Genomic DNA, 25,252 nt, shown 5'->3' with positions numbered 1-25,252 from the left:
AAGCAGCAAACAGCCCCCACGCAGCCCCTCCATGTGCGTGGTGCTTCCTCTGCTCCACTGCACGGATGAGGAAACGGAGCCTCGGGGGGTTCTGCTCCCTGCGGATGAGCCCCGGAGTCTCTCCCCATTTCCAGACTGTTTTTTTGGTGGCAGTTGAAGGCACGCGGTCCCATAACCCGCTGGATTTACCCCAAACCATCGTGCCCACGGGGATGCTCGCGCTCACCTGGACCACGCGGGGAGGCTCCCGCGGCGCAGGGACGTCGCGCTCCGCGGATGCTCCCGGCCTGCCACGCTCCGACCCTCCCGGTCCCGTCCCTCCGGCAGCAAAGTGAGCCCGGAGCCTGCGGGAGCCTCATATACCCGGGGAGGAAGAGCCACCCTGTTAACCCGCTCAGTGCCAGCCCCATCATTAACCCGCTCGGTGCCGCACACCCCGCAGCCGCTCCGGCCCTTGCACAGACACAATTAACCCCTGCTCGCCTCTTCCCTGCTCCTCTTTTTATTTTCACACCACGTCCTGATTTCAGGACAGGCTCCTTCTCCTCCCTCGGGGGTTGGCAGGTGGGAGTCAGGCGCTCTGCCCATCCCAGCACACGGAACAGCAAGAACAGGGTGGCAAAACCAGGTCCCCCTCCTCATTCTGCCTCTCTGCCCGGAGGAGCTGGGTCCAGCCTGAGAATGGGATCCCGGGGATCCTGCTGGACCTGCTTGTCCAAGGATGCAACGGGCACCCTCACTTCCGAGCCCAGACTCCAAAAGAGCAGCCGGCAAAGGGAACGGAGCAAAGAAAGGTCCCTCCAGCACCTTCCCCATCGGCACAGAAAGGGTCAAAGGGAGCTCGGGGCCAGGCAGGTTCCTGCCTCCGGGAAGGGCTGTAAATCGCAGGAAGCCGCAAGCGCCAGGATCCAGCCTGGGGGTTATTTTTACCTCCATCCTCTCCCCTTCCCAGAGGGCTGCACATCGCTGCGGGGGAACAGCCCCCGGCTCCGCACACGTTTAGGGACGCTTGTCACCATCAGCAGCTTTTGTCCCCAGGCCTCTGTGCACCCATAAACCCCCCATCCCCGGGCCCAACATCGGGAGCGGTCCGGGCTGCAGGTGACATGGCCATGTCCCTGGCAGAGAGTCAGGGGACAAGGAGGCTCTGGAAGGGAAGGAACGGTGGGATTTGCCTGGGGACAGTGGCCCAGGACGCTCTGTCCCCTAGCGGAAAGTGGAGCCGGTCCCAAGTGCTGCCTTTTCCCCCGGCCGGTTCCTTCCTACGGCGTCAGCAGCGGTGCCGGGAACGGGCCGGGTTGGTCCCTGCACGTGGCCACCAGCGTGGACAGAAACAGAGGCTCAAGCCAGGGCTGGAGCTCCGAGGCCGGGGCTTGTTCAAGCTCTGCCAGCCCAGGGCAATCTCCTGGGAAAGCAAGAAAGGGACAAACCCGGCAGGAGAGCACAAAGGAGGAGATGGGAAAATGGGCACAAGATCCTAGGAATTTGGTGCCAGGCCGAGGACGTGTTCCCTCCGGGAAGAGGGCAGCCAGTGCCCCCAGGGGCAGCCATCTGGGGACAAAAGTACCTTATTTTTACGAGCCTGGCCCCCCATCCAGGCAATGTGAATCACTGTTGATGAGGATAGGATTGTTTTCCGAGCTGGAATTCCGCCTGCCGTTCTGGTAAGGACAGGCCTGAGTCCGGGCAGCCTTTGATTCACCTCCTTCTACAGCGGATGCGGCAGTTCCTGCCCGGCCCCAGGACCCGGCGCCTCCGCGGCCCGTTGATCCCCGGCTCCCGCTCTCAGATACCTAAGAAAATAATGTAGGAAACGGTAAATTTGCAGAGCAGTGTCTTCACTGGCCGTAAGCCACGGAGCGCTGGGAGGGGAAGAGCCATCCCAAAGCAGCCGCCAAAACGACACCAACTCCTACAGCTTTATCCCGCCTCTCCCGAGCTTCCGGCACTGCCTCGCCAGCAGCTCCGTGAGCCGGTCAGGATTTGTTCCATGTCGAGGAAACTTCCAGCACTAACGGTTGGAAAGATTGAGAAAGAGCTCAAAGGTCAGGAGCCCGAGAGCACAACTCTGCCTTCCAAAGCGGTTTTGCAGAGCGCATCCGACTCCTGATTAAACAGCCCCGTTCCCAGCGGGACCTCCTCTCTCCTGGACATTTTCCGTCCCCCCATGTAAACAGCAGCCCGTGGGCTCCAGATCCCCGGGCGCCCGGCACGCGGCTCTAATCCGTCCCAGATGAGCAGGCAGGGGGGGACCCTGAGGCCACCGGAGCGGGACTGATGCCGGCCGTGTCCAATTGAGCCGGCAGGGAGCAGGAGCTTAATTTCCAAGAGGGAATTTGGCATGGATACCCCAGCTGAGCTTCCTGCTCTTGCGAGGGGACAGAAGGGATCTTTGTCATTAATGGAAACACCAGCCTAGTGTCCCTGCGCTGCCCTCGGCACAGCGTTCCCAAGGAAAATCCCATGGGGGACACAGAGTCTGGAGGAACGGAGTCTCCCATGGAGTCCTCAGCACTCTGGGCTTCCCAGGGAAATCCTCGGATTCCCCCAGAGCCCTGTGTGTGCCGGGATATACGGGAGCAGCTGGCACAGGCCGCGCACCAGCCCAAGGGATTGGGATACTTGAACCTTTGCTTGGGAAGACTGGGAGGCTACAAGAGTTTAAAAATACCCAGGGCTCAAGCGGGCATAAATAGATGTGAAAGGAGCAGCCACAGTTCCCGGCAAGTGGGAACGAAGCAGCCGCCGGGATGGGAGAGCAGACACCAAGGCAGATCCTGCCGCTGGGATCCAGAAGGTGCCTCCGGAGGCCGCCGGTCTTGCTGTTTTCTAGCCACTGTCTGGCACCTGGGAAGCAAAATAAAAGTCAGCGCCGGGACCACACGGGTAGCGGGAGGCAGAGCCGCTGCCGGGAGTGCAGGGATGAGCGGTGCTGTCTGGGCTCAGACCGCTTTAACAGCTGCTAATTCTGAGTCCGCTTCTCCCATTGCACTCTTGGAAAAACACGGACGAAGCCGCTGTCACCCCCTAGCATCCCAAACCAAACCTGCTTTGCCTGCTCGACACAAGCAAGGTGCATGGGAGCCAGCTCCGGGTTGCAGATGCTCCTTCCCAGCGGTGGCTGCGGCTCCAATTTGCCACCGGCCCGGCCCATGGGGACCATCTTGGGCCACTGGCTTTTCAGGCTTCATTTCTCCAGGCTTCAACTTGCTCTGCCTAGAAAAAATAAGGCTCAGAGTCCCCAGAGCACTTAGAGATCCACGAACCTGCGGTGCTGCAGCTCAGAGCACCCGTTTGCAGCACGGAGGGTTGCAGCATGTGAGGTGCATTCCTGTTCCTTAATTGCACTTGGGAATAGCCAGCGCTTTGCAGGAAATGCTCTCCCAGTCCCCAGGAGGGGAAAAGGGATGAAAGAGCAGCTGGAGCTCACAGTGCCCGAGCTGCAGGGCCCCATTAACAAGCACTTACACTTAAACACCTCTCACTAGTTCTGTGGGACGCTGCTCTTTGCATCACTGGGAGCTTTACTGCGTTGGCCACTAGTAAAGATTTTAAATACTTAAAAACAGATACCACATTGAGGGGAGAAAAGCATTCACAGGACATGGGTGCAGTGCCAGGGAAAGGGATGCAAAATGATCTGTTTGCAGTCCAAAGTTCAGCTGGGTTTGTGCACGCAGTAGCCAACGTTGAGGAGGAAAAAGCTGCTTCACTGGAGCAGGGCACCCTTCCCCGCGGCGCTGCCCGGGTGCCTTCCGGCACCTTTATCTCAACCGCGCGGCAACGTCTGCCCTTGCGCTGTCGTTGAGCAAAAGTCACGATTGGCTGGGGCAAAAAACACCAATCTGTTCAAACGAACACAAAGCAGAAATGAAAACACGGCGAGCTCGGAGCTCTGGGAAAAGCCCTGCCCTAGGGAGCGGGGGGAGCTGCACCCGGCGGTCTCCGTGCACTGCAAGGCCAGGCAGAAGCTGCGTTATTCAAACACGGAGCCTTCTTCAAGTGCAACTTCTGCAGCGGGACATTCGCCCGGGGATATCTGCATTTATCCGTGTTCGGTTTTCCATCTTCTCTATCTATTTGAAGCACATGGGTGTAATTTCTTCTCATTTCGTGGAGGAAGTGTACGGCTTATATTTATTTTCTAAATCACCCCTTTTATAACTAATCAAGGAGCTGCCACTTTCTCCTTTGGTTAAGGTGCTTATCTTTTCAGAAAGAAAAAAAAGGAAGTTGCCATGTCTGTTTTTACAGGACTCTATTGGCTTACCGATTTAAGCCACAGGCCTCAGCCCCGTAGGAATTCTGCTTCTTCCCAGCTCCGCTGTAAGCAGGAGACTGCAGGAAAAGGTGCAAGCGGAAGATAAGGAGAGATGGGATTTCTGGTGGGATAACAGGGAGTAAAGCAGGCACGCAGCACTGCCAGGTTACCCTGTTCCCAGCCTGCAAAGCCCTTCTGCAGCACTTTAATTAAAAACATGTAAATTATTTGTAAGCTCTTGTAGCATGTATAAGTAACACTGGTTCCTCCCTCTTTCTTCCTAAGGCTTCCCAGGACACATGAAACAGCAGGTCCCAGTCTCAGGGGTCCCCAGGAAGGTAATTCCACACAGGGCATCCCCAGGCTGAGCACGTTTTGCTCCTCAGCATCAACCCAGCAGCTTTTCCAAGCTCAGCATCTTGCAACACGAACCTGAAGTACTAACCCACTCCTCTGGCTGGGCCAAGAGGCCTCTGTGCAGCTTCAGGATAACATCGCGCTGACCGAAAAGAAAGCAACTCTCTGTAGGGAGTTCAAGCATCGAAATTCATTCTTTTTTATTTTAAAAACAGTCACGAACTTAATAAATTACACAATAATTTCCCCCTATTATAAATCTCCATAAAATATATATTACAGCTTTTAAAGAAAGTTCTGAAAGTCTTTTTTTCCCCCCGAGTGCTGATGAGCATCCTGACTTGTGTCACGCTGGTGACTCCTGCAGCTGCTGTAACTGTTTTAATTTATCCAAGGTTCTTCAAACACCGACCTCAGACACAACAAAGACAAGTGGAACAGCAGAGCCCTCCAGGACTGTCACACAGCAGTAACCAAGGAAACACTCGGTGTCACCCAGCATCAAGGCTAAGCACCATGCGAGGGATTTCAGGTACCCCCACCCTTTAAAGTGGCGATCAGTGCAAGGAAACACTTTGGGAGTCAGGACCTTGTGGGGCAGGAAACCCTACAGAGGACCCTACAGGGTGATTTGCAAAGCGCTTTGAAAGGTTAGTGCTGTTATTCCATCAGAGATTCACACTTTAAGACAAAAGAGCTGATTCTAGTTTTCAGGTGGTTGGGAGAGAAAAGGAGTTAGCAGAGGGGTTTTAAAACTCTCAAGGGCAAGATGGAAGTTGAGAGTTTAGAGCACCCTCCTCCCCTGACCATGCCAAGTGCAAGGACTGGAAAACAGAGCTGGTGCAGGTGGCAAGGGGTTTGTTTTCCTCCTTTCAGTGACCACAAGCCAAAGCTCTCATTGCACCGAATTCGGATAAAGCACAAGGATGAGCAGACTTTGCTTTCAGAACAGACAGACCTCTCCTTGTCACAACCAATTTATAGGCTCTAGCTCCACGCTTAGGGGCTGGGCTCCCTGCTGGGAAGCAGCAGCACTGGGAGCTGGGGGGAAGCAACAGATGGGAACGTGGAGCGGCCTCGACTAGAAGGAGACCACGTCCAGCAGCTCCTCAGTGTGAGACCACATCGTTTTCTGATGATTAGTTTGTACTTCCATAGCATTTCCTAAACAGCCAATATTGTTTGGGGACAGGAAGGTATATTCCTCAAAAAAATCACAGTTCAGGTAAGCAGGTGAGAAGCAGCGGAGCTCTAAAGCATCTGAGGGTGGATAGGATCACTAACTGCTATGAGAACCTCTCCTTCACTCCTGCAAGAAGGAAAATTCTACCGTACAGTGCTAGGTAACCTTAAAGAAAACTCTTAACATACGAATTTCTTTGTGGAATAAGAACTAGGGGTTTAAGTGGCCTTTCAACAAGTGCAAAGCTTTTCATTTTACCATCCTACCATCCAAGGCTTTAAATAAATACTACTTTAAAAAGAAAAGGAGGAAAACAAATCCAAACAGTGGCCAGGGTCAGTGCACAAAACAAACAACTTTCCATATACTGATTACTAAGCTCTCCTGCTTGAAAATAGGTGTTTAACGTGACAAACAGCCATCCCTTGTCACCTCTTGGTCACCAAGCAATGCCAGAAAGGAAGAGGCCACGGCCACGGCTCCAGCTAGATCCAGTTAACAGAAAGAGCCGTGTGCTGTCGTATTTTGAGGAGTCTTCAAATTATGCCTGAAACCGCCAGATTCCCTCTCCAAGAGCAGCAGGCAGGTTATGAAACAGTAGGTTAACTGATTAATAAAGTGTTTGATTACTAGAAGAAAGCAACATTGAATTATTAATGACTTAACCAACATGCCAGCACACGAATGCATACATTTGTAGTTTGACTCCCTCAGTGATAAGCTCATTAAGCTCTAAGTGCTAAGCTCGATCATCTCAGCACTTTTAAAACTGCTGATCCCTTTGCATTGCCTTTTTTATTTTTTTTTTCAAATTCAAGTAGACCCCACCTTAGACCCCATCTTTAATGTTATATAATAAAAATAAATAAAGTTACTCAGTTTTGGAGAAGGAATGCTTCTCAGTGATCTTCCTCACCCATTTTTCCAGCAGATCCCAATCATTCAGACCCATAGTAAATAATTTAGAAAAGTGGCATTTTCTCTAGGAATACCACACAGACAGGCATACACTCCCAGTCACTCCCATGTACATAAATACATACACAGAATTACTTTACAAAGCCCAGGGATTTGCACTACCAGCATGCAAACCTCTTTTCCCATGAGAGTTCCTAATACTGACAAAGGAAACTGGAATGTATGAGATACTCCATGACAAAATGCTGGAAATCAAGTCTCAGATCTAACCACATTTTGCTGCCAGCTTGGACAAACAAACATCTTCACATCTTATACACCTAAAGTACCTCTAACAGAGTGACCAACTGAAGTTCACATAATTTAAGAAGCTCTAAAGAAATCCTGCTCATAAGGAAAACAAACCCTGAAGGTTCGAGCTCAGGCTTATTTCTTTTACTGACACAAAACTGCACCATCAGTTGGATTGAAAGCAGCTCTTTTGGGAGAACAGCCTCTCTGCAGCTCATGTGTCCCAGCCGCTGTCCTTAAAAGCTATGTTGACTAAGCGGAGCTCTAGCTCGAAAGCATCGGGCCGGTCCTGGGGGTTGGCAGCCAGCATTTCCTTGATCAGCTGTTTCATTCGAGCATTCATGGACTTTTTCTTTACAGGGATGAGTAGCTCCATTTTCGGGTTTTCTAGGAGTGCCTCTCCAACAGGCACGATTTCTGTCCCTTGCTTGACGTAACTCCCCAGCAGTTCTTTCTTTGTTTCTGTATCTATGAATGTCATTCTTTCTAGCATTGCCCAAATGATAATCCCCAAGGCAAAGATGTCTGCTTTGGCAGTGTAGTGGCCTTCCCAGACTTCAGGGGCCATGTAGAAGTCAGTCCCACAAGCAGTGGATAAAAAACACTTATTTACATTGACTGGTTCTTCGGGATTCTGTCCTGAAGCTGAACATACCTTACTTAGCCCAAAATCAGCTACTTTCAGGGTAGGTTCCAAGTCACTAGCGTCCATCCTGCTCTGTGAGATCAGGATATTGTCAGGTTTGAGATCACGATGAATAATCTGATTTTTGTGCAGGAAAGCCAGAGCGCTGCTGAGCTGAAGCATGAAGCTGGTGTTGGTCTTGCGGTTGGGCTTTCGGGACAACAGATACTCATTCATGTCCCCTCCGTCACAGAAATCCATTACAAACCAAAGGTAATAAGCACTTCTGGGGTCAAAGGCTATTTCTCCTTTTAACGAGGTTTCTACAAGCTGCAACAGGAAAAGAGATGTCATAACTACCCGATGATCACGAGAACAGAAAGACACGACGGAAACATGCAAGAAGTTTGGACCTGCTTCTCTACAGTCCAGACAATAAGATATTGCAGCCAGTAACAACAAAATCTCAAGCCAAATTTAAGATTCGAAAACCACGCCGTGTTTGACTGCCTACTTATTTTTCTCCGTGTGAAGCATATCAGGTTTCCACGCTGGCCCAGAGACTCGGGCAATGCCCAGATAAGAGTATTTTGAGAGATACTGTGTGGCCGCTGCATCCCCATCTGCTTCAGCTGGACAGTGGCCCACCCTGACAAAGCCCGTCCCACCCAACCTGCTAACAACTTTAGGGAATAAACAGAATTTCGGCAAGTGACTGCACAGAGCCCAAGGGTCAGCTCTGTCCCCTGCTGAGGAAATGGCCTAAGAGATGGTTTAAAGGCCCTTTTCTCTTCCTTATGCATAAATGCTTTCTAAGAAGTGTTAACAGGTATCTCAATCCAGTAGAAGACTAATCTACATGCCCAGCTGAACAGCTGCTGCAAGTAACATTTTTCACCATCACCATTAACTAGCTACGTGCTGGAATACAGGCAATGACTACCTTGACCAGCTTGCTCAATAATTGCTCTACACGTAAAAGGAAATTAAACCAGCAATCAATGCTGCTAATCCTCTTTACACAACTACACATTTGTTCCTCTGAGGCGGCTCCTCGTATATTCAGGGAGGAAAGTCTATCACTTATTTCTGTTAGTAGTAGAGTAAACGAGCCAAACATTTAAGAAAAAGAAACAAAAGCAGCTATTAAAGCATTTTGTACTGCCACTCCAAATAAGAAAAGTGAGGCTTTCCATCCAAGAGCAAAATTAGTAGTAATTCATACCTGTTTTAGATTATGAGCAGGGCTATTACTCAGGACAGACCAAATGAAAGAGGAACCCACATAGTAACTGCTTTATTTGGGCTGTGCAGCCAAGGACAGTGAAATTCAGGCCTTGCAGAGGGACCTCTCAGCCCATGCCAGCGTGCACACCTTCACCCTGGACGTGCCTTTCCAGCAGCTCTGCAGGACTCTGCATCTTCCTGCAGAGCACTGGAGGACAAACTGCGCTCCTGGGGCGAAGCACCATGAGAAGGACCAAGCTGATTTGACCTTGTGGCTACACTGGTTTGTTCAGTGAGTACCCATGGAGCAGGAGGGTCCTGCAGAGGACATTGCTCCCCTTTCCCCAGGCAGCTTTCTTTACACACTGCACCAGCTCAGCTCTGTAAAGTAATACACCTGGGACGGAGGGAGAGAGCAAGCCAAGGGAGATCCTATTTGCCCTATTATAAAGTTATCCAAGCCTCTCCAGAGCCCAAGTCCAAAGCTCACTCGTGCCCTTTGCTCTTTTCTGCTCTTTGAAGCAGGGGAACAGTCTGTAGCACTTGTGCCTACGATCAACAGCCCCCTGACATGGGCAGGATCTGAGGGCAGGATCCAGACACTGCAACTGGGAAAGCTACGGGTGACCTGGAAACGCTTCCACCTCCCTTGCAGGCCCACCTGCCTTTTACAAGCCGCTGTCTATGGAGCTGCCCACAGCTTTAAGGCAATATCTCCCTGCTTTGCCAAAGAGCAGGCAGGTAAGTCACCGACGTGGCCTGTATGAGCCAACAACACTCTCTTATACTAATCTCTGCATATCGGCAGCAGCCCCTGTGCTACAAAGGCAAGAATCCTCCTTCCAATACGATGGGATCTCACTAGCCACAAAGTGTTATCACATGAACATTCAATAAAAGAGAGTCCCACATTAGGCATGCAAGAACAACAATAAAAAAATATGGTCATAAAAGCTGACTAGGAATAATACAGTAAACATCTATACTCTAGTGAACACCAAAACCAGACAGGCAAGAACCTGCAAGGGAACATTTCATAGTTACGCCAACTTCCTGACAAGGGCATGAACTAGATGATCTTCCAAGGTCTCACAGAGAAGTTTGTTTATTGTTCTACAACGCATGTCTTCAAACTTAAAGGCAACTTAAGAGGCCTCCTTCAGTAGCCACACAGGAAAAAGTGGCATTTATTGCTCTGCTCCATTATTTATCATACGCTAGACCTTTACTCCTCTTTGAAAAGATTAAAAGCTATTTACCCCAAACATAGGAAATAAAAATGCATCATTATGCTTCCATAATTGCTTATTATTTTTTTTTAAGGAATTTTAAGTGCTGGTTTCCTAAATCAAGACAGTTGCTTCCTCTTCCAAGGACTGCTGAGACTAAAGAATTCTGCAGCACTCTGGCTCAAGCCATTACTCCTGCTTCTACCAAGTGAATACAACAGCCTGTATCTCCGCTGCGCCTTCCTTGTGCCCTTTCCTCATATACAGAAAGCAGATTTGCATTAAGAAAGAGTCCTGGAGTGGCACAGCTTCCAATTAACAAATTAGGATGCTTGGTCAATAAGCATGTTGTTCCAAAAATCTGAGGCAACTTTCGGAGTTTCTGATGGCCTCTCCTAACTAAGCATACCTTAAAAAGAATAATAATCTTAGCTACCCACCTGCTTTCCCCCCCGCAGCTAGAGATGCGTATGATCATTTGCACCCCATTCCCTCAGCCTCATGTACCTGTAAATAAAGGGAGGAGCTGGAGCCATGAGACATCTTCTGCACCATGCCATCTTTCTGCAAGATGCACTCCTCCAGGTGAATGACGTTGGGGTGCTGGCTCTTGATACTGCTAAGCGCCCAGAACTCGCGCAGAGCTAGTTCCACGTTCTCTGGCGCGTGGCACCGAATCTTTTTCACCGCCACGCGTGCTGAGGTCTTCCTGACGACTGCTTCGTACACCACACCGTAACTGCCACGGCCAACCTCCCGTATTAGATCGTACTTAGGCTGGCTACTCACCATCTTCAAGATCAAACGTTCTGGGGAAGGGGAGAAAACCCACAGAGCTAAAACTTCTGAGCAACCGCTAGGCTGTATTTTCCCCATGTGATGTGAGATGGCAATGTCAGCCCTTCAATTATCCGGGCACTTCCTCCGATCTCATAACACCACGTTCTAGTGCTAGAATATCCCAGAATCTACTGTGCAAACCTAGACCTGTTGCTAAGGAGGAATTAAAAGTATAGCATTAGTGGGACTATTAAGATTGCAAATATTGGTTCCCAAGAATGCAGCAGTTCAAACCTAGATTGTACTGCACTGGCATGGAAGTACCACACATTTTCTGCTGTTTTCTTTTTTTCAGCATCTTTTGCTCTGTCAGTGCAGGTAAGAGCACAGTATCGTGCTTGAACGATGACTGGGATACCAGAGAGCTTTAGCTGAAACTTGCTGTTAGGCTGCAACAGATTTAATTTAAAACTACATTTCAAAGAGGTGACAGTTCTGGGAAATATTTCTATTATAATTTAACTATGGAAGTTTTTGGGGCACTAAAACAAGAGAATGTTTCAGAACATTTATAGTATTTTGGCAATGGTACTATGCTTTTCTATCCAGTTTCCTCTGAATTATCAGTTTAAGGTTCCACAAAGTTTAAGAGGGCAACTAATTACAAATGCTCTTATTGAGTATCTAAATTTCAGTTTTGGGAAACAGGGCAAAGATTTCAACAAAAACTAACATATTGCTCTCTAAGCAAAAGAGAGAGACAAACAAACAAAGTGCCACAAACTTACAAGCCTCTCTACAAGTTTACAAACCAAAACACAAGGGCGACACCTCCAAATAATCAAACTGAAATGGGACACTGACTACAGGCAGAAAATAAAGGTTTGGCTGGCCAAACATTACTGGTCGAACAGAATGAGGTATAAAAAGTAAACAAATAAAAGAAAGATCACAGGTCAGAACTAAAATATACTGCAAGATTCCTAGTGATAAGTGTAACTCTTTCTGTTAGTAAACCAGGCACTAAAACCACATCAAAACAGCCCCTTATCACTAGGGAGCTTTTTTTTTGTGTGTGTGTGTGGCCTTTTTTTTTTTTTTTTCTTTTTTTTCTCCTGAGTGTTTTATGCACCAAGAAAAAGAGAAAGTGAGAGAGACAGAGCTATCGTCAGCCTCAGGACACTGAGGACGTGGATGTTTGGAGCCTCCAGGGTTTGCAGAAACACTTAAACTGAGACTGAAGCAAGGAAGAAATCGGCCACCCCGAGCTGTGGGTCAGGAGCACCTGCAGTGTTGGGGGAGGAGGACGATGGTCTGAAGGGGAAGATCCCAGGGGCCAGTAACACCTGCAGGGGGGAGCATTGGGGCAGGAGCTGCGGCCTCAACAGCTGTCAAATTTGAGGGGAAAGAGAGTTATTTGCACAGAACCGCAGCGGGAAGAGGCCCGGCCTGGCCCTGCTGCCTGCCCGGCCGGAGGTTCCACTGAGCAGGCCGCAAACACCGGGCCCGGCCCCGCCACGGAGCCTGGGCGGCCCCCACCGACCCCTCACAGACAAAGCACCTCTCCTGCCTGCCTAATTAAAAATAATAGCGACAGAAGACATTACATACAATATATATAAATAATATAATCCTGCCCTGCTCACCACCGTGGCCCTGCAGCGCGGCTGTGCGACAGTCGCCACACGGGCCCCGCCGGACCCCAAGGCGGGGGGAAGCAGGACACTGAGGCGGCTCTGCCCGCTCCCCCCGCAGCCGCGGCGCCGCCGAGGCCCGCAGGCCGCGGGCAGCCCCGCAGGCGCCCGGACCGGGCTCGGGCAGCCACGGAAGCGGGACCGGGCGCGGGGGTCGCCGCTGCCGCCCGCCTGCCCCACCGCGCGGCCCCGCGTTACCTCAGAGCCGCCCGCGCCGCGCGCCCGCCCGGCCGCCATCATAGAGCTGCGCGCAGCCCCCACCCGCGGCGCGGACACGCCCCCAAGCGCCCCGCCCCCGGACACGCCCCCGAGCGCCATGACCACGCCTCCTCCGATATGCCACGCCCCCGACACACCCCCGCCTCCTGATTGGCCGCCGAGGGGGAGCGCGCCCCCGGGCGGCGGGGCGGGGGAGGGCGCGTGCGCTCCCGGGCGCGCTCCCGCCCAGTTTCCCGCGCTCGCGCCCAATTTCCCGCCCTCGCGCCCAGTTTCCCGCGCTGCTCTGTTTCGTTCCCCTCCCGTCTGCTTTTCCCCGCCTTCGTGCTCGCCACCTGTGCTCCGATCGATTAATTAATTCATTTATGTAGCATACACGCACATAGGCGTGTTTATTTATCTTGCTCGGTTTTAGGACAAAAATGAGCGCGGCTCCCTGCACCCTGTGCGGCCCGGCTGCTCTTCCTCAGGGGTTGTGAACTCGGGAGGGTTGCAGATTAAATGAATTGCAAATTAAATGGGTTGTAATTTAAAGCGTGTGCAAGTTCACGTTAAAGTGCTTGCAGGTCAAAGGGGTTGCAAGTTATGGGGGTTGCAAGTTGGAGAAGTTGGAAGTTTAGGGGTTGGAGGCTGAAGGGTTTGCAAGCTTGAGGGGTCTCACACTCCCATGGGTGCAGCGAGCTTGCGCGCTCACACGGAGCTACGTGTTTGCTTCACCCTGGCTCCAAACACGGACAGACATTGGCCCTGGCCAGCCCGGCTCGTGGGGATCCGTGTTCCCACAGCACCAGAGGGCATGTGGCCATCGCGGATCCAGAATTTGGGAACAGCGCCGGAGCAGCAGAGCTCTTGGGCGCCAGGCTCTGCACCGGCCCCGCATGGCATCACCAAGGCAGCTCTGCCCGTCATCAAGATCCTCCCTTTCCCCTCCGTATTAATTACTAATCAGTCCAGTGACAATTAGCGCCTCCGAGTCTTCCCTGATCTGCCCAAGCCAATTAGGAGCCGCCGAGCCCCTCGCTGGCCAGCAGCTCCCAGAAGCCGATTAGGGTATTCCCAGCCTGGCTGGTGCCACGGATCCCCTCAACGCAGGCCAGGAGCAATTAGTTAATTAAAGCCACACCGGGCCCCCTCAGGCCATGCGCCAGCGTGACCCACAGCCGCGGCGCTAAAATTAACCCGCTGTCCCCTCCCAGCTGCCAATATTTACAGGTCTCCCTGTGCACCGGAGCTGGAATTTGGCATAATAACCTGTTTATCGCCTCGGCTCCCAGATGACACCCCAGCATGTGAGCCGGGGGCTTATTTTATCTGTGCCGCATGCCCAGCTCCAGCGGAAGGGGCCCAATGGGCCGCCCTTTCTCTCCCAGTGTTTCTGGGACGGGGTTTTGCAAGCGAGGCCACATGCACCCCAGAATAGTTGCATTAATTAACCCATGGGGCATTAATTGCCACCCAATATTTTCTGCCTTCCCTCCGGTCCTTCTCCTCAATCTGTGCTGCCAGCATTAGGGAAAGTGTTGGGAGCCACAGAGTGGCTTTGGGATGGTGGTTGCGCCGGACACCGGCCCGGACGGGCTCCAAATCCTTGTCACCGCATGGGGAAGCAGCGCACGGCCGGAGCCGCCGCTCGCGTGACTCTGTTTATGGGCTCCAGTTTCTTTGTCCCCGGAGCAGCCGCGCTCCCGGGAAACGACCGCCCGGACAGACCGTCCCGAGCCCTGTTTACGCCGCCTCCCACCCGGCCCTGGGATTGCTCACTCCCGTGTGACAGGTGAAACTCAACCCGGCTCTGATTTGGCTCCACGTGACCCTGGAGCCGCTTATAAATAGCAGCGTGTCCGGAGGCGCTGACAAAAGCCCGCGGCCAAGACACAGGAGCTCAGTGCCCAGGAGGAGCAAGGGACACTTTTTGGCCGAGGAGCCTTTGGCCGGCCCCATGGATTACCAGCCCGGCATCATCCGGGACGGCAACGCCATGGAGAACCTGGAGCGGCAGCTCATCTGCCCCATCTGCCTGGAGATGTTCACCAAGCCCGTGGTGATCCTGCCCTGCCAGCACAACCTGTGCCGCAAATGCGCCAATGACATCTTCCAGGTGAGCACCGGGACGCCACTGTCCCCAGGGATCCCTTGGGCTCTCTCTTGGTCCCCGGCAGAGCGGAGCTTCCCATCGCGGGAGGCTGTTTTGGGCATGGTTGTTGGTGGTGACTGTCCCATGAGACACTACAGCTCAGTGGGACTCCATAGAGATGCCCTTGGGTGTCATGATGCCCCTGATGTCCCCATCTGGGGACGCTGACCCGGCTGTCCTTGCAGGCCGCCAACCCGTACTGGCAGAGCCGGGGCAGCGTCATCTCGGGCGGCCGCTTCCGATGCCCATCGTGCCGCCACGAGGTGCTCCTGGACCGGCACGGCGTCTACGGGCTCCAGAGGAACCTGCTCGTGGAGAACATCATCGACATCTACAAGCAGGAGTGCTCCAGGTGGGCACCTCGTCTGACGGGGTAGCCCAGATCCCACCCTTCGTCCCCTCCCGTCCTCAGCTCCCGGGTTTGGCACATAGAGGTCCCAGCTGGAGATAACGGGCGCATGGGACAAATCCCAACTCTGCTTGAGCTAAAACAGGATGGAGGGAGGTTATTGGGAGGGGAGCTAGAAACGGCTCCAGCTCGTGTTGTACAGGGGCTGAGGTAAGGGATGAACAGGGAGTCACTCTGAGGGAGCAGGGACCAAAGCTTTTCCCAGGGAGAGGGAAACGGGGAGAGCAACGGGAAAGCAGGGCAGCCCGGGGGGACTGGCTGCCCAGCCCGCTGTGAATATTATCCACCAGCCGTGGGGATGGTGACAGATGTCAGGCGACAAACATCCCCGGCATCGCAGCGCCCGCGGGGAAGGCATGCGGCACCCCCACTGCAGGGCGGCTGGGGCCCGACAAGCTCATTGCACCCATGAACGGAGATCCCCCCAGGCTCCTGCTTGAGCATCAGATCAGAAGGGGGGACCCGGCAGGGTGTCACCATGGCGCGGTTGCTCTCTCCAGCCGGCCCCTGCAGAAGGGCGAGCACCCCATGTGCAAGGAGCACGAGGACGAGCGCATCAACATCTACTGCGTCACCTGCGAGGTGCCCACGTGCTCCATGTGCAAGGTCTTCGGCGCCCACAAGGACTGCGAGGTGGCCCCGCTGCAGAGCGTCTTCCAGGGACAGAAGGTACCGGCGGCAGCGGCCCGGAGCGCGTGGGGCCGGCGAAGGGGGCGGCAGGCGGGATGTGCTGAGCCGGGACGGTGCAAATACCTCCGGGAGCCGCTCACGGGGTATTAATAGCGGCCGGCCACTTTGCCCAGGAGACAGGCTATCTTTAGCGCGCTAGCGGCATTGGGGGAGCCGGGTGGCCTGCGTTGAACCTATTTTTAATCCGTCTCCCCCCTCCTCATCTCACGCCTTGGCCAGAGTGAGCTGAACAACTGCATCTCCATGCTGGTGGCCGGCAACGACAGGATCCAGACCATCATCAGCCAGCTGGAGGATTCCCAGCGGAGCACCGAGGTGAGGACACGGCCAGGGGAACCTGAGCAAGCGGCGGGGACACGACCCGAGCCCCGGGGGCCGCGGCGGCGGGAGGATGGATGGGAGCTGCCCCCCAAGGAGATGGAGTGGGTGGAGGTTCCTCATCCCGCGCTCCCGGCAGGAGAACAGCCAAGCGGCCGAGCGGGAGCTGTGTGAGAGGTTCAGCGCCCTGCAGGCCGTCCTGGAGGAGAAGAAGTCGGAGCTGCTGCGCCGCATCGCCAAGGAGCGGGAGGACAAGACGGGCTTCGTGCAGGCCCTGGTCCGCAAGTACAAGGAGCAGCTGGAGAAGTCGTCCCGCCTGGTGGAAACGGCCATCCAGGCCATGGAGGAGACCGGCGGCGCTGCCTTCCTCATGGTGAGGGCCCGGGGATGCTCCCCACGTGCCGGTGGCCTCGGGGACATCCCCGGGACTGCCGGTCCTGCCAGCGGCGGCTCCCGCTCTGCTCCGCTCATGCCCTCTTCCTCTCTCCCCACAGAATGCCAAGCAGCTCATTAAGACGTAAGTGGCTGAAGCTGGAGAAATCCCTGGATGCTGAAGCACCGGGGCCCTTCGCGGAGATGAGACCGGATTTGGGGTGGGGGCTTCATTAGCCAGGCGTCTAATGAGCAAGTCTTGGAGGCACCAGGCACGGGAATGGGCTGCATCCAAGGGATGCAAAACACTGGCCTGGTGCCATCATGCCCCAACTTCTCCCAGACGCCCCAATATTCCCTCCGGATATCACTTTTCCCCCCTGGGCACCCCGATTTCCCCGGGTGTCCCCACTGCCCTCTTTCGGAGGCTCCCAGGGGACACGTCGGGGCTCTCCCTCCCCAGGATCGTGGAGGCCTCCAAGGGCGGCCACCTGGAGAAGATCGAGCAGGGCTTCGAGAACATGGACGGCTTCTCCGTGAACCTGGACCACATCGCCGACGCCGTCCGCGCCTTAGACTTCGAAACAGGTATTTCCGCCCCCAAAACCGCCTCGGGGGTGCCGCAAAGCTCCGTTTCGAGGTGGCCTCCTTGGCATAACCTTGTCTTTCCAATGTTGGTTTGCAGATGAGGAAGAAGACGAGTTCTTTGAGGGGGAGGAAGGAGAGACGGAAGAATCGCCCCCCTCGCCCCTTCCCGCGGCTCCCCAGTAGCGGCCGCGACGTCTCCGCAGCGGGAGCAGCTCGGCGGGCGGCCCGGGACGTCCCCGGCGGCCGCGTTGGCACCGAGCGCCACTTTTCTATACGGGTGCACCCAGGACAATTCCGCGCATTTTGTACGGTCTCTTGTTTTGTATATACTTGTAACGGACGGGAAATTTGTGTATTTTGTACAGAAAAGAAAACGATCCCTTTCGGTTCCCTCGCCCCGTCTCGTTTGTGCCTCGCTGGGCGCGCTGGGGGTGGCTCCCATCCTGCAGTTCCCCCGGGCGCGGAGGCCTCCGGCTGCAGCGCCCTGTTGTTGTCGGCCCCATTAGCACCTCGGCGCGGGCAGGATTTATCTCCCGGGGCCGCGGCGGGCGCTTTGCAGCCGGCCTGGCCTCCCCCTCCCCCTGGCTCCTTCCCGGCTTCCCTTTGCACACGGATCCCAGCGCTCCACACGGCCGCGCGGGGACGAGGCCACCGGGTGCCACCCGCTCCCGGCTCCGGCACCGGCACCGCGCGATGGAGCCCGGGGACGAGAAGCGGCACTTGCTCCACGCAGCCGCCGGCGGGTACAGGGGTGGCTGCAGGGGGGGACATCCACAGAGGCCACTGTGGGGACCTGGATGTCCCCTTTGGTGGCTGGGGAGGGGACAGCTCTGACCCCAAGAGCGCCTCTAACCCGCAGGTGCTACCTGGGGGTGTCCCCGGTGCCCGGGCCCGACGCGGTGGAGCTGGGTCCCCAGCGCGGGCGCCACTGCCACACGCCGCGGGCGGCGGGCGGCCACCGCGGCCAGCAGCGGGCGCGCAGGAAGCTCTACGTGGCTGCCACCATCTGCCTCGTCTTCATGGTGGGGGAGGCCGTGGGTGAGCGACGGGGCTCGGCGGGGCGGGGGAGGCGTTTTTGGGGGGTTTTCCCGGGCTTTCGGGACACGGCGCTCCGCGCAGGCGGCTACGTGGCGCACAGCCTGGCCATCCTCACGGACGCCGCCCACCTCCTCACCGACTTCGCCAGCGTCATGATCAGCCTCTTCGCGCTCTGGGTGTCCTCGCGCCCCGCCACCAAGACCATGAACTTCGGCTGGCACCGCGCAGGTAGCGCCCGGGCCCCTCCGGCTGCGGGAACAGGGCCGGGGATGCGGGAAGGGGGGCTCATGCTCCCGGCATTGCCTGTGGAGCTGCTTTTGGAGGGTGGCGGGACGCCGTTTCGGGGGGAATCGGCACCGTTTGGGGCGATTCGGGGCTGCCGAGCTCTCCGCAGAGATCCTGGGGGCCCTGCTCTCCGTGCTCTCCATCTGGGTGGTGACCGGCGTCCTCGTGTACCTGGCGGCCCAGCGCCTGCGCTCGGGCGACTACGACATCCAGGGCGAAGCCATGCTGGTCACCTCGGCCTGCGCCGTGGCCGTCAACGTGGTGTATGTAGAGCCAGGGCGCGCGGGGGGGACGGGGACAGCATGGGGACAACACCGCGATGTCCCCGCTCGCCCGCTGCAGGATGGGGCTGGCTCTGCACCAGCCGGGCCACGGGCACAGCCATGGCGAGCAGCCCAGCGCCAGCGTGCGCGCCGCCTTCGTGCACGTGCTCGGGGACCTGCTGCAGAGCCTCGGCGTCCTCGTCGCCTCCTACGTCATCTACTTCAAGGTGGGGGCACCGATCTGTCTCCCGGCTCTTCCCACTCGGGAGCGGGAGGATCGTGGCGCGTGCCATGCGGATGCATCCCGGCCTCCCTTGCAGCCCGAATGGAAGTTCGTGGATCCCATCTGCACCTTCCTCTTCTCCGTGCTGGTGCTGGCGACGACGCTGAGCATCCTGCGCGACGTGTTGCTGGTGCTCATGGAGGGTAGGGGCGCCCGGGGGTGCCAGGAGGGCCGCGGCGGGACCCCGACGTGGGCTGCACTGCCTCCACGTGTGCCCTAGGCACCCCGCGGGGCATGGACTTCAACGCGGTGCGCGAGACGCTGCTGGCCGTGCCCGGCGTGCGGGCGCTGCACAGCCTGCACCTCTGGGCGCTCACAGCCTCGCAGCCACTGCTCTCCGTCCACGTGGCCATCAGTGAGTGCCGGCCAGGGCCGGGGGGCGGCGGATCGTGGGGGGTGCTCCGGCCGCGCGCCCCAACCCCGGCCCCCTTGCAGCCGAGGACGCGAGCGCGCAGGCGGTGCTGGAGGAGGCGCGCGCGCGGCTGCAGGGCGCCTTCCGCTTCCACACCACCACCATCCAGATCGAGAGCTACTCCGAGGACATGCAGGACTGCCGCGAGTGCCAGCCGCCCCGCGACTGAGCGCGGCCGCCGCGCGGGAATAAACCAGAGCGGGGCCCGCCGCCACCTCGGGCTGTGTGCGCTATTTCTGCTGACGGCAGACCCCAAACGAGCTCTTTTCCCCCAGTTTTGGGCGCTTGGGCAGGAGCGGGGCCGCTCGGGCGGGACTGGCCCCGTGCGCAGCACCCGGAGCGGGAAGGAGCCTGGTCCCTTCCCCCTGCCCTGCGCCCGGCTCTTATCGCTGCTCTGTTTGCGCTGGGGAAGCCGAAGGCCTCGTGGTCCCCTGCTCCGCACGGAGCAAACCGGCAGGACGGGAACACCCGGAGGCTGCTACACCAGGAGCCCCAGTACTGTCTGTCGGGGAGAGGTGACACCAGAGGCAGCCACAAGACCCTGTGTCCCCGCCAGCCTTTAATGTACTGGTAAAACCCAATAGTGAGCGAAGGGCGGCAGGAGCTCGGCCGGGCCCTAGGGCTTCTCCAAGAGCCGGTATTTCTTGCGCAGGATGGAAACCGGGTCCTTGAAGAGCACGGGGTCGAGGCGCAGCTGGGAGGACACCAGGGGCATGTGGCCGAACCAGCCCGCCAGCTGGTCGAGGCAGTCGCACGGCGGGGAGGAGCGCGCGGCGGCGCCGGCCGCGGCCGTCACCTGGCCGGGAGAGCGCGGGAGTGAGCGGCCCCGCTCGGGGACCCGGTGTCCGCCCCAGGGAATGCTCAGGGACGTGGTGACTGCCCCGGGAAGGGCAGAGGGACCTCCCGCCATCCCCACGTCCCACCTGCTGCTCCCCGGGCTCGCTGAGCTCCCTCCGCTGGGTCACTTTGATGGGCGGCAGCTTGGTGACGGCGGCCACCAGGAGGTTCATGAGGACGTCCTCGCAGGCGGCCAGGCGGTCCACGAGCGCCCGCAGCGCCGGCGGCAGGTAGTGCGTGAAGAGGCTGTGATAATACCTGGGGGACGAGCCGCACGGTGGGGACGGGGACGGCGCTCGGGGGGCCGCGGGGCGCCCGGGCGCTGCGGTACCTGTGGTAGACGGCGGCGGCCGTGAGCACCATGGAGAGCTCGTTGGCGCGGGCGGCCGTGGAGCTCCAGCGCCGCCGCTCCGCGTCCCAGAAGTGGCTGCGTGCGGGGAAGCCCACGATGCGCTCGGGGAAGCTGCGCCACACCACGAAGGCGAAGTCCACCTGCAGTGGCAGCGACGGGGAGGTGGCAGCGCCGGCGGTGGCACCGGGAGCGCCGGGCACCGGGTCCCGCGCACGCCACGCCACAGGCTCACCTCGCTGGTCAAGAGGCTGGTGTCCTCGTCCAGGCTGAGCACCGCGTCCGTCCGGATCTCCGGGAAGGGCAGGAAGCGCTCGCTGAGCTGCGGGACGCGAGTCCATCCGGATGTGCTGCAGGACGGGCGCCCGCGCGGTCCCTCCCGCTATCCCGGCTCTCCCGCCCCGTGTCCCTGCTCCTCTCACTCTTGTCCTGCCGTGGATGATGGTCAAAGGCACCGTGGTCTGCGGCCACTTCTCACGGGGCGGCGGCGGCTTCTCGCAGCTCCACAGCACCAGGATCTGCAGGTGGGGAGGGACAGGGAGCCCAAGATGGGGCCAGAGCGTCGCTGCCTCTGCTTGGGGGGTGCCCATGGCTGGCAGGGCTTGGCCCAGCTCAGCCCGGGAGCTGTGACGAGCGGCGCCGGGCTCAGCTCCCATTACCTGGTCACAGTATTGAGATCTGGAGACAGCCTGGATGAGCCTGAGGAGGGGCTGGGAGAGGGATGCGGATGAGCCGGCGCGGATGAGAGCCGTGAACTTGTCGGAAGGGCTGGAGCCTGCACAAGGGCAGAGAGGCGTCAGGACATGCACCGAGCGGGCCGTGCTCGGCCGGGCGCCGCGGGCCCTACCCTGCTGCAGGTAGTAGAAGGGGAAGTCTCCGCTGTGCGTGGAGAACTCAGGCAGCGCCAGGAGCCCGCCGGGCAGCGCGTTCCAGAAGAAACGGGCGCGGGAGCGGTGCGGGAAGAGCCGGTCCTTGATGATCTGCGTGTGCGGGAGACGCGCTGAGCGCGGCGCAGCCGGCGGCGGCGGCGGCGGGGCCGGGCGGCGCTCACCTCCAGCGTGGTGTGCACGATCTTGTCCACGGAGGAGAAGTAGGCGTCCCACAGGAACTGCGTCTGCTGCTGGAGGGCCAGCACGCGCTCCGGGCGCACGCGGCGCACGGCCGACGGGAGCTGCGGGCGACACCAAACGTCGCCCGCCGGGAAAGAGGGTTCCCCGGGATCCCGCGCGCGGCTCCGCGGTACCTGCAGGAGGAGCCTCTCGCTGCCCACGACGGCGGCTCTGCCCCAGTCGAGCACCTCGGAGAAGGGCAGCTCCCAGCCGTCGCTCAGCAGCACCGGGATGCAGGCGGCCTGCGGAACCGGCAGCAGCGCTCGGCACCCCGAGGGGACCCAGCCGGGAGCCTGGGGTGCCCCCCGGCTGCCCCACAGGGCTGGTGCAAATTGGAGACCCTCTCCCTTCCCAAACCCTCCTCAGCAGCCCGGGGCTGCTGCGTCCTGGCTGCCACGGGGAGAGGGATGGAGGTGGCAGGAGAGGGACAGGATGGGATTGGGGACATGGAACAGAGCGATCGAGAGCCCCAGGTACCTGCAGTGCCTCCAGGAAGCGGAAGGAGCCCAAGCGGCGGCCGCGCGGGATGATGCAGAACGTGGAGTTGTGCAGCAGCTCCTGGTAGTCGAACCTGGGGAGAGAAGCAGGGCTGGGGCAGCCGGGGCGGCGCTGGCGCCTGGGGAGCCGTCGAGTGCAGGGGGAAATGTGGGAGACCCCGGGAGACAAAGGGATTTGACTGAGGTCCGAGAGGGAACACGCAGCACAGCCAGGACGCAACGGTGAGGACCAGGGAGCAGCTTGTGACGCCCCTTCCCCAGCCTGGCCCACGTCCCGCAGGGCCCACGCAGCCCCCCGGCGCCGGGAAGGCTCCGGGCTCATCCGGAGGAGCACCGGGACACGCGCTGGCATCGCAGGACGCTCCCGAAGCGGCTCCCGGCGCGGGCTGGCGCCGTCGGCCCAGGCTTCCTCCCGGGAGCGCTGGCGCTCCCGGCGCTTTCCGGGCCGCAGCGCCGGCCAGGCTTCCTTGTTTTGTTATGGGGCCGTAGCCCCCCGTGCCGTGCGGCTCCCGCGTCGCTTCCCTCGGAGTTTTAAAAATACCCGGGGCCGCGACGCTGCCACAAACCGCCCTTTATCCGGGCACAGACCCAGCTTGTTCGGGCGACGGGCGGGCGCGAACAAGGCCGCCCTCTTCTCCCGGCGCCGGCTTGAAGGAGGGCTCCTGTTACCCCCCCGGCCGCTGCCGCGCGACCCCCCCGGCCGCCGGGACGTCGCCGGGAGCAGCGGCGCCGCGGTGCAGCGGGCACCGCGCCAGGACGCTGCACGGCGCCCGCGGGAGGGTTTGTGGCTCCGAGTGAAACCCTCCCGTCCTACCCCCTCTGCGGAGCGGGAAGAGCCTGGGAGCAACACGGGGACAAACCGGGACACAATTTCACCGTGTGCTCCCTGTGCATCCGCGGCCGACATCCGCCCCGCGCTAAGGGGTAAGCTCCCTGTCCCGGCGCGCGGCGCTCCGGGATAACCCGGCAGGGACGTGCGTGTCCCAGCCCCGTGTCCGGGAGCGCCCCGGAGCCCGGCTAATCCCCGCCGCCCGCTCCGCTGTTACCTCCCGGCACCTTCTAAGGCGCTCGGAGGCGGAGGTCAAGCGCGGCCGCCGCTCCCAATCGGCTGCCCCCGCGGCACAGGGATGCTGCAATCCCCCCGCTCCGGACGGAGCGTTAACCGGATACATCGCGGGATCTCCAGCCGAGGGGGCGGGGGGGGCACTCGCCGGGCTCCTCTCCAAGAGAAACGTCGGGTTTTGGGAAGGGCAGGAGGAGGACGAAGAAAAGTGGCATTGACGGGGGCAAAGGGAAGCGGCGCTGGCGGCAGCCGCGCTGGCCGCGGATCAGAGCTGCTGTCCCCGGATTACTTGAACTTTATCACAGAGCAGGAAAAGGCCCGAGCGAGCGGCCGGCGCCCCGATCACCACCAGGATCAACCAGGGGCCGACGCTCCCTGTGTCCCGGAATCCCACCCGAGGGAGCTCCGGCTGCGACTCGCCCCACGGCACCTTCCCACCCCGGCGCATCCGCCCCGCCGGGATTCACCCCCGTCCCACCCAGACCTACTTGTCGTAGTCCACGTTGTCGCGGTCGCAGCGCGCGTCCTTGTGCCGCTGCCAGTCCTTGCCGTGCTTGCAGGTGGTGAGGGAGACGATGTCCCGGCCGTTGTGGATGTGGTGCAGAGCGTTCCTGGTGCCGGAGCCGATGCCCGTGAGGTACCTCTTCCCTTTGAAGACCAGCAGGTATTTCCTCTTGGGAGGCAGCGGGTGCTGGTAGAGCCAGCCCGGCTCCCCGCCGCTCTGCGGGTGATCCTTGGGGAAGAGCGGGATGGAGACGTCAAAGCCGGGCCTGAAGTTCTCCGCGTAGAAGCTGGCCTTGGCCAGCATCGCCTGCCCGATGTCGAAGCCCAGCTCCTCCGTGTAATTGGGCCAGGTGCCCGAGTAGAGGTTGAATATCAGGTGGTTCCGGCCGCCATTCCAGAGGGGAAAGCCCTGGATTTTCTCATCCACGTCGCGGACGTACTGCGGGGAGAGGTGGTCGCGGTCGAGCGTGTCGATGCCGAGCACGAAGAGACAGGCGGCCTCGGGGTCGGCCGTGTAGTAGCGAGACCTCTCGATGGCCGCGAGGATTTTGAGGTAGGTGCCGGACGCGCCGGCGTCCCGCGCCCCGGGGTACACGAACACCTTGAACCCGCGCCGCTCGCAGCGCGCCGCGTCGAAGCAGCTCTCCATGCGGCACCGGCTGCCCCGGTAGACGCTCCGGCGCGCGGCCCGCCGGGCTCGCGGCGACGGCCACGGCGGGACCCCGGCGCCCGCCGGCTCCTCGGTGCCCGTGAAGCTCGGGAGCACCGAGTGCTCTGCCCAGCGGGGCCAGCTCCGCGGCGCCTCGGCTCCGCGCCCCGGGAAGAAGGGGAAGCGTCGCAGGCAGGCGCCTCCGAGGAGGAAAAGCAGAAGCCAAGAAGCAAGAAAAGTCAGGAAAAGGTATTTCGTCCTGGTCTGCATAGGGTCACGCGTGGCCCCGGATCCTCATGTGGCAGCAGGCGCCTGGCGGAGACGTCCGGGTGGCCGAGTGGGAGCAGGGACGGTGCCAGGTCCCTGGGTGCTGCCCTGTGTCCGTGCCGGGAGGTGGGAATGCCGGATTCGCCCTTCCAGCGCGCCCTGTGGATGGGACTCGTCTTGCCGGGCTGCGCCCCTCCGGAGCGCCGCGGCCACCCGCCCTGCTCCGCACCCGCGGATCCCGCGGAGCTGCAAGGTTTCCGCAGCTTCGGTCCCGGGGGAGGCAGCGAGGCCGCCCAGTCGCCTTCCTGCCCTGGCCGCCGGCGTCACCGCGAGCGGCTCCGCAGGGACTCCCCGTCCCGCGGAAACACTCCCCCCGCTTTGGAGCTGCTCCTGTTTCCAAGCCT

General features: G+C 58.9%; 4 protein-coding genes across 5 annotated transcripts; 2 read left to right on the top strand and 2 right to left on the bottom strand.

Moving 5' to 3' along the window:
* Window positions 1–6,680: 6,680 nt before the first annotated feature.
* PDIK1L (PDLIM1 interacting kinase 1 like) lies at window positions 6,681–12,808 on the bottom strand. Of its 2 annotated transcripts, XM_088531140.1 has the most exons (3): window positions 12,764–12,808; window positions 10,599–10,900; window positions 6,681–7,965 (listed from the first exon to the last, which is right to left on the bottom strand). In XM_088531140.1, exons 2-3 carry the CDS (start codon window positions 10,881–10,883, stop codon window positions 7,225–7,227), a joined length of 1,026 nt encoding a protein of 341 aa, XP_088387266.1. In that variant the 5' UTR covers window positions 10,884–10,900; window positions 12,764–12,808; the 3' UTR covers window positions 6,681–7,224. The 2 variants fall into 2 exon arrangements, with proteins under 2 accessions (XP_088387266.1, XP_010214709.2); XM_010216407.2 differs by lacking the exon at window positions 12,764–12,808 and having other exon boundaries at window positions 10,599–10,959.
* Window positions 12,809–14,675: 1,867 nt separating this feature from the next.
* TRIM63 (tripartite motif containing 63) lies at window positions 14,676–17,475 on the top strand. Its single transcript, XM_010216418.2, has 8 exons — window positions 14,676–14,879; window positions 15,101–15,267; window positions 15,825–15,993; window positions 16,234–16,329; window positions 16,472–16,705; window positions 16,827–16,849; window positions 17,168–17,292; window positions 17,390–17,475. Exons 1-8 carry the CDS (start codon window positions 14,721–14,723, stop codon window positions 17,473–17,475), a joined length of 1,059 nt encoding a protein of 352 aa, XP_010214720.2. The 5' UTR covers window positions 14,676–14,720.
* A 510-nt stretch (window positions 17,476–17,985) lies between these two features.
* Window positions 17,986–19,742, top strand: SLC30A2 (solute carrier family 30 member 2). The gene is made up of 8 exons (XM_088531142.1): window positions 17,986–18,035; window positions 18,152–18,330; window positions 18,412–18,558; window positions 18,725–18,878; window positions 18,958–19,105; window positions 19,199–19,304; window positions 19,382–19,516; window positions 19,597–19,742. The coding sequence occupies exons 1-8, from the start codon at window positions 17,986–17,988 to the stop codon at window positions 19,740–19,742; spliced, it is 1,065 nt and encodes a 354-aa protein (XP_088387268.1).
* A 377-nt stretch (window positions 19,743–20,119) lies between these two features.
* EXTL1 (exostosin like glycosyltransferase 1) lies at window positions 20,120–24,851 on the bottom strand. The gene is given in 11 exon segments (XM_088531131.1): window positions 20,120–20,429; window positions 20,431–20,668; window positions 20,742–20,902; window positions 20,995–21,081; window positions 21,182–21,277; window positions 21,419–21,534; window positions 21,607–21,739; window positions 21,811–21,930; window positions 22,003–22,110; window positions 22,346–22,439; window positions 23,917–24,851. Coding segments are annotated over 11 exon segments (2,328 nt in total). The 3' UTR covers window positions 20,120–20,189.
* Between the last annotated feature and the right edge of the window lie 401 nt (window positions 24,852–25,252).

The sequence above is a fragment of the Tinamus guttatus genome, unplaced genomic scaffold (assembly GCF_059628265.1).
Source record: "Tinamus guttatus ecotype Peru unplaced genomic scaffold, ASM5962826v1 Tinamus_guttatus_pri_ptg000397l, whole genome shotgun sequence".
NCBI lineage: Eukaryota > Metazoa > Chordata > Aves > Tinamiformes > Tinamidae > Tinamus > Tinamus guttatus.
This window is presented reverse-complemented; position numbering and strand designations above follow the sequence as displayed.

Coding starts and splice junctions, on each gene's coding strand:
- SLC30A2 (XM_088531142.1), top strand. CDS start 17,986: ATGGAGCCCGGGGACGAGAAGCGGCACTTGCTCCACGCAGCCGCCGGC. Junction 18,036..18,151: donor CTCCACGCAGCCGCCGGCGG/GTACAGGGGTGG, acceptor TCTAACCCGCAG/GTGCTACCTGGGGGTGTCCC. Junction 19,106..19,198: donor CCTACGTCATCTACTTCAAG/GTGGGGGCACCG, acceptor CCTCCCTTGCAG/CCCGAATGGAAGTTCGTGGA.
- TRIM63 (XM_010216418.2), top strand. CDS start 14,721: ATGGATTACCAGCCCGGCATCATCCGGGACGGCAACGCCATGGAGAAC. Junction 16,850..17,167: donor GCCAAGCAGCTCATTAAGAC/GTAAGTGGCTGA, acceptor CTCCCTCCCCAG/GATCGTGGAGGCCTCCAAGG. Junction 17,293..17,389: donor CGCCTTAGACTTCGAAACAG/GTATTTCCGCCC, acceptor GTTGGTTTGCAG/ATGAGGAAGAAGACGAGTTC.
- PDIK1L (XM_088531140.1), bottom strand. CDS start 10,883: ATGGTGAGTAGCCAGCCTAAGTACGATCTAATACGGGAGGTTGGCCGT. Junction 7,966..10,598: donor GCTCCTCCCTTTATTTACAG/GTACATGAGGCT, acceptor TTCCTGTTGCAG/CTTGTAGAAACCTCGTTAAA.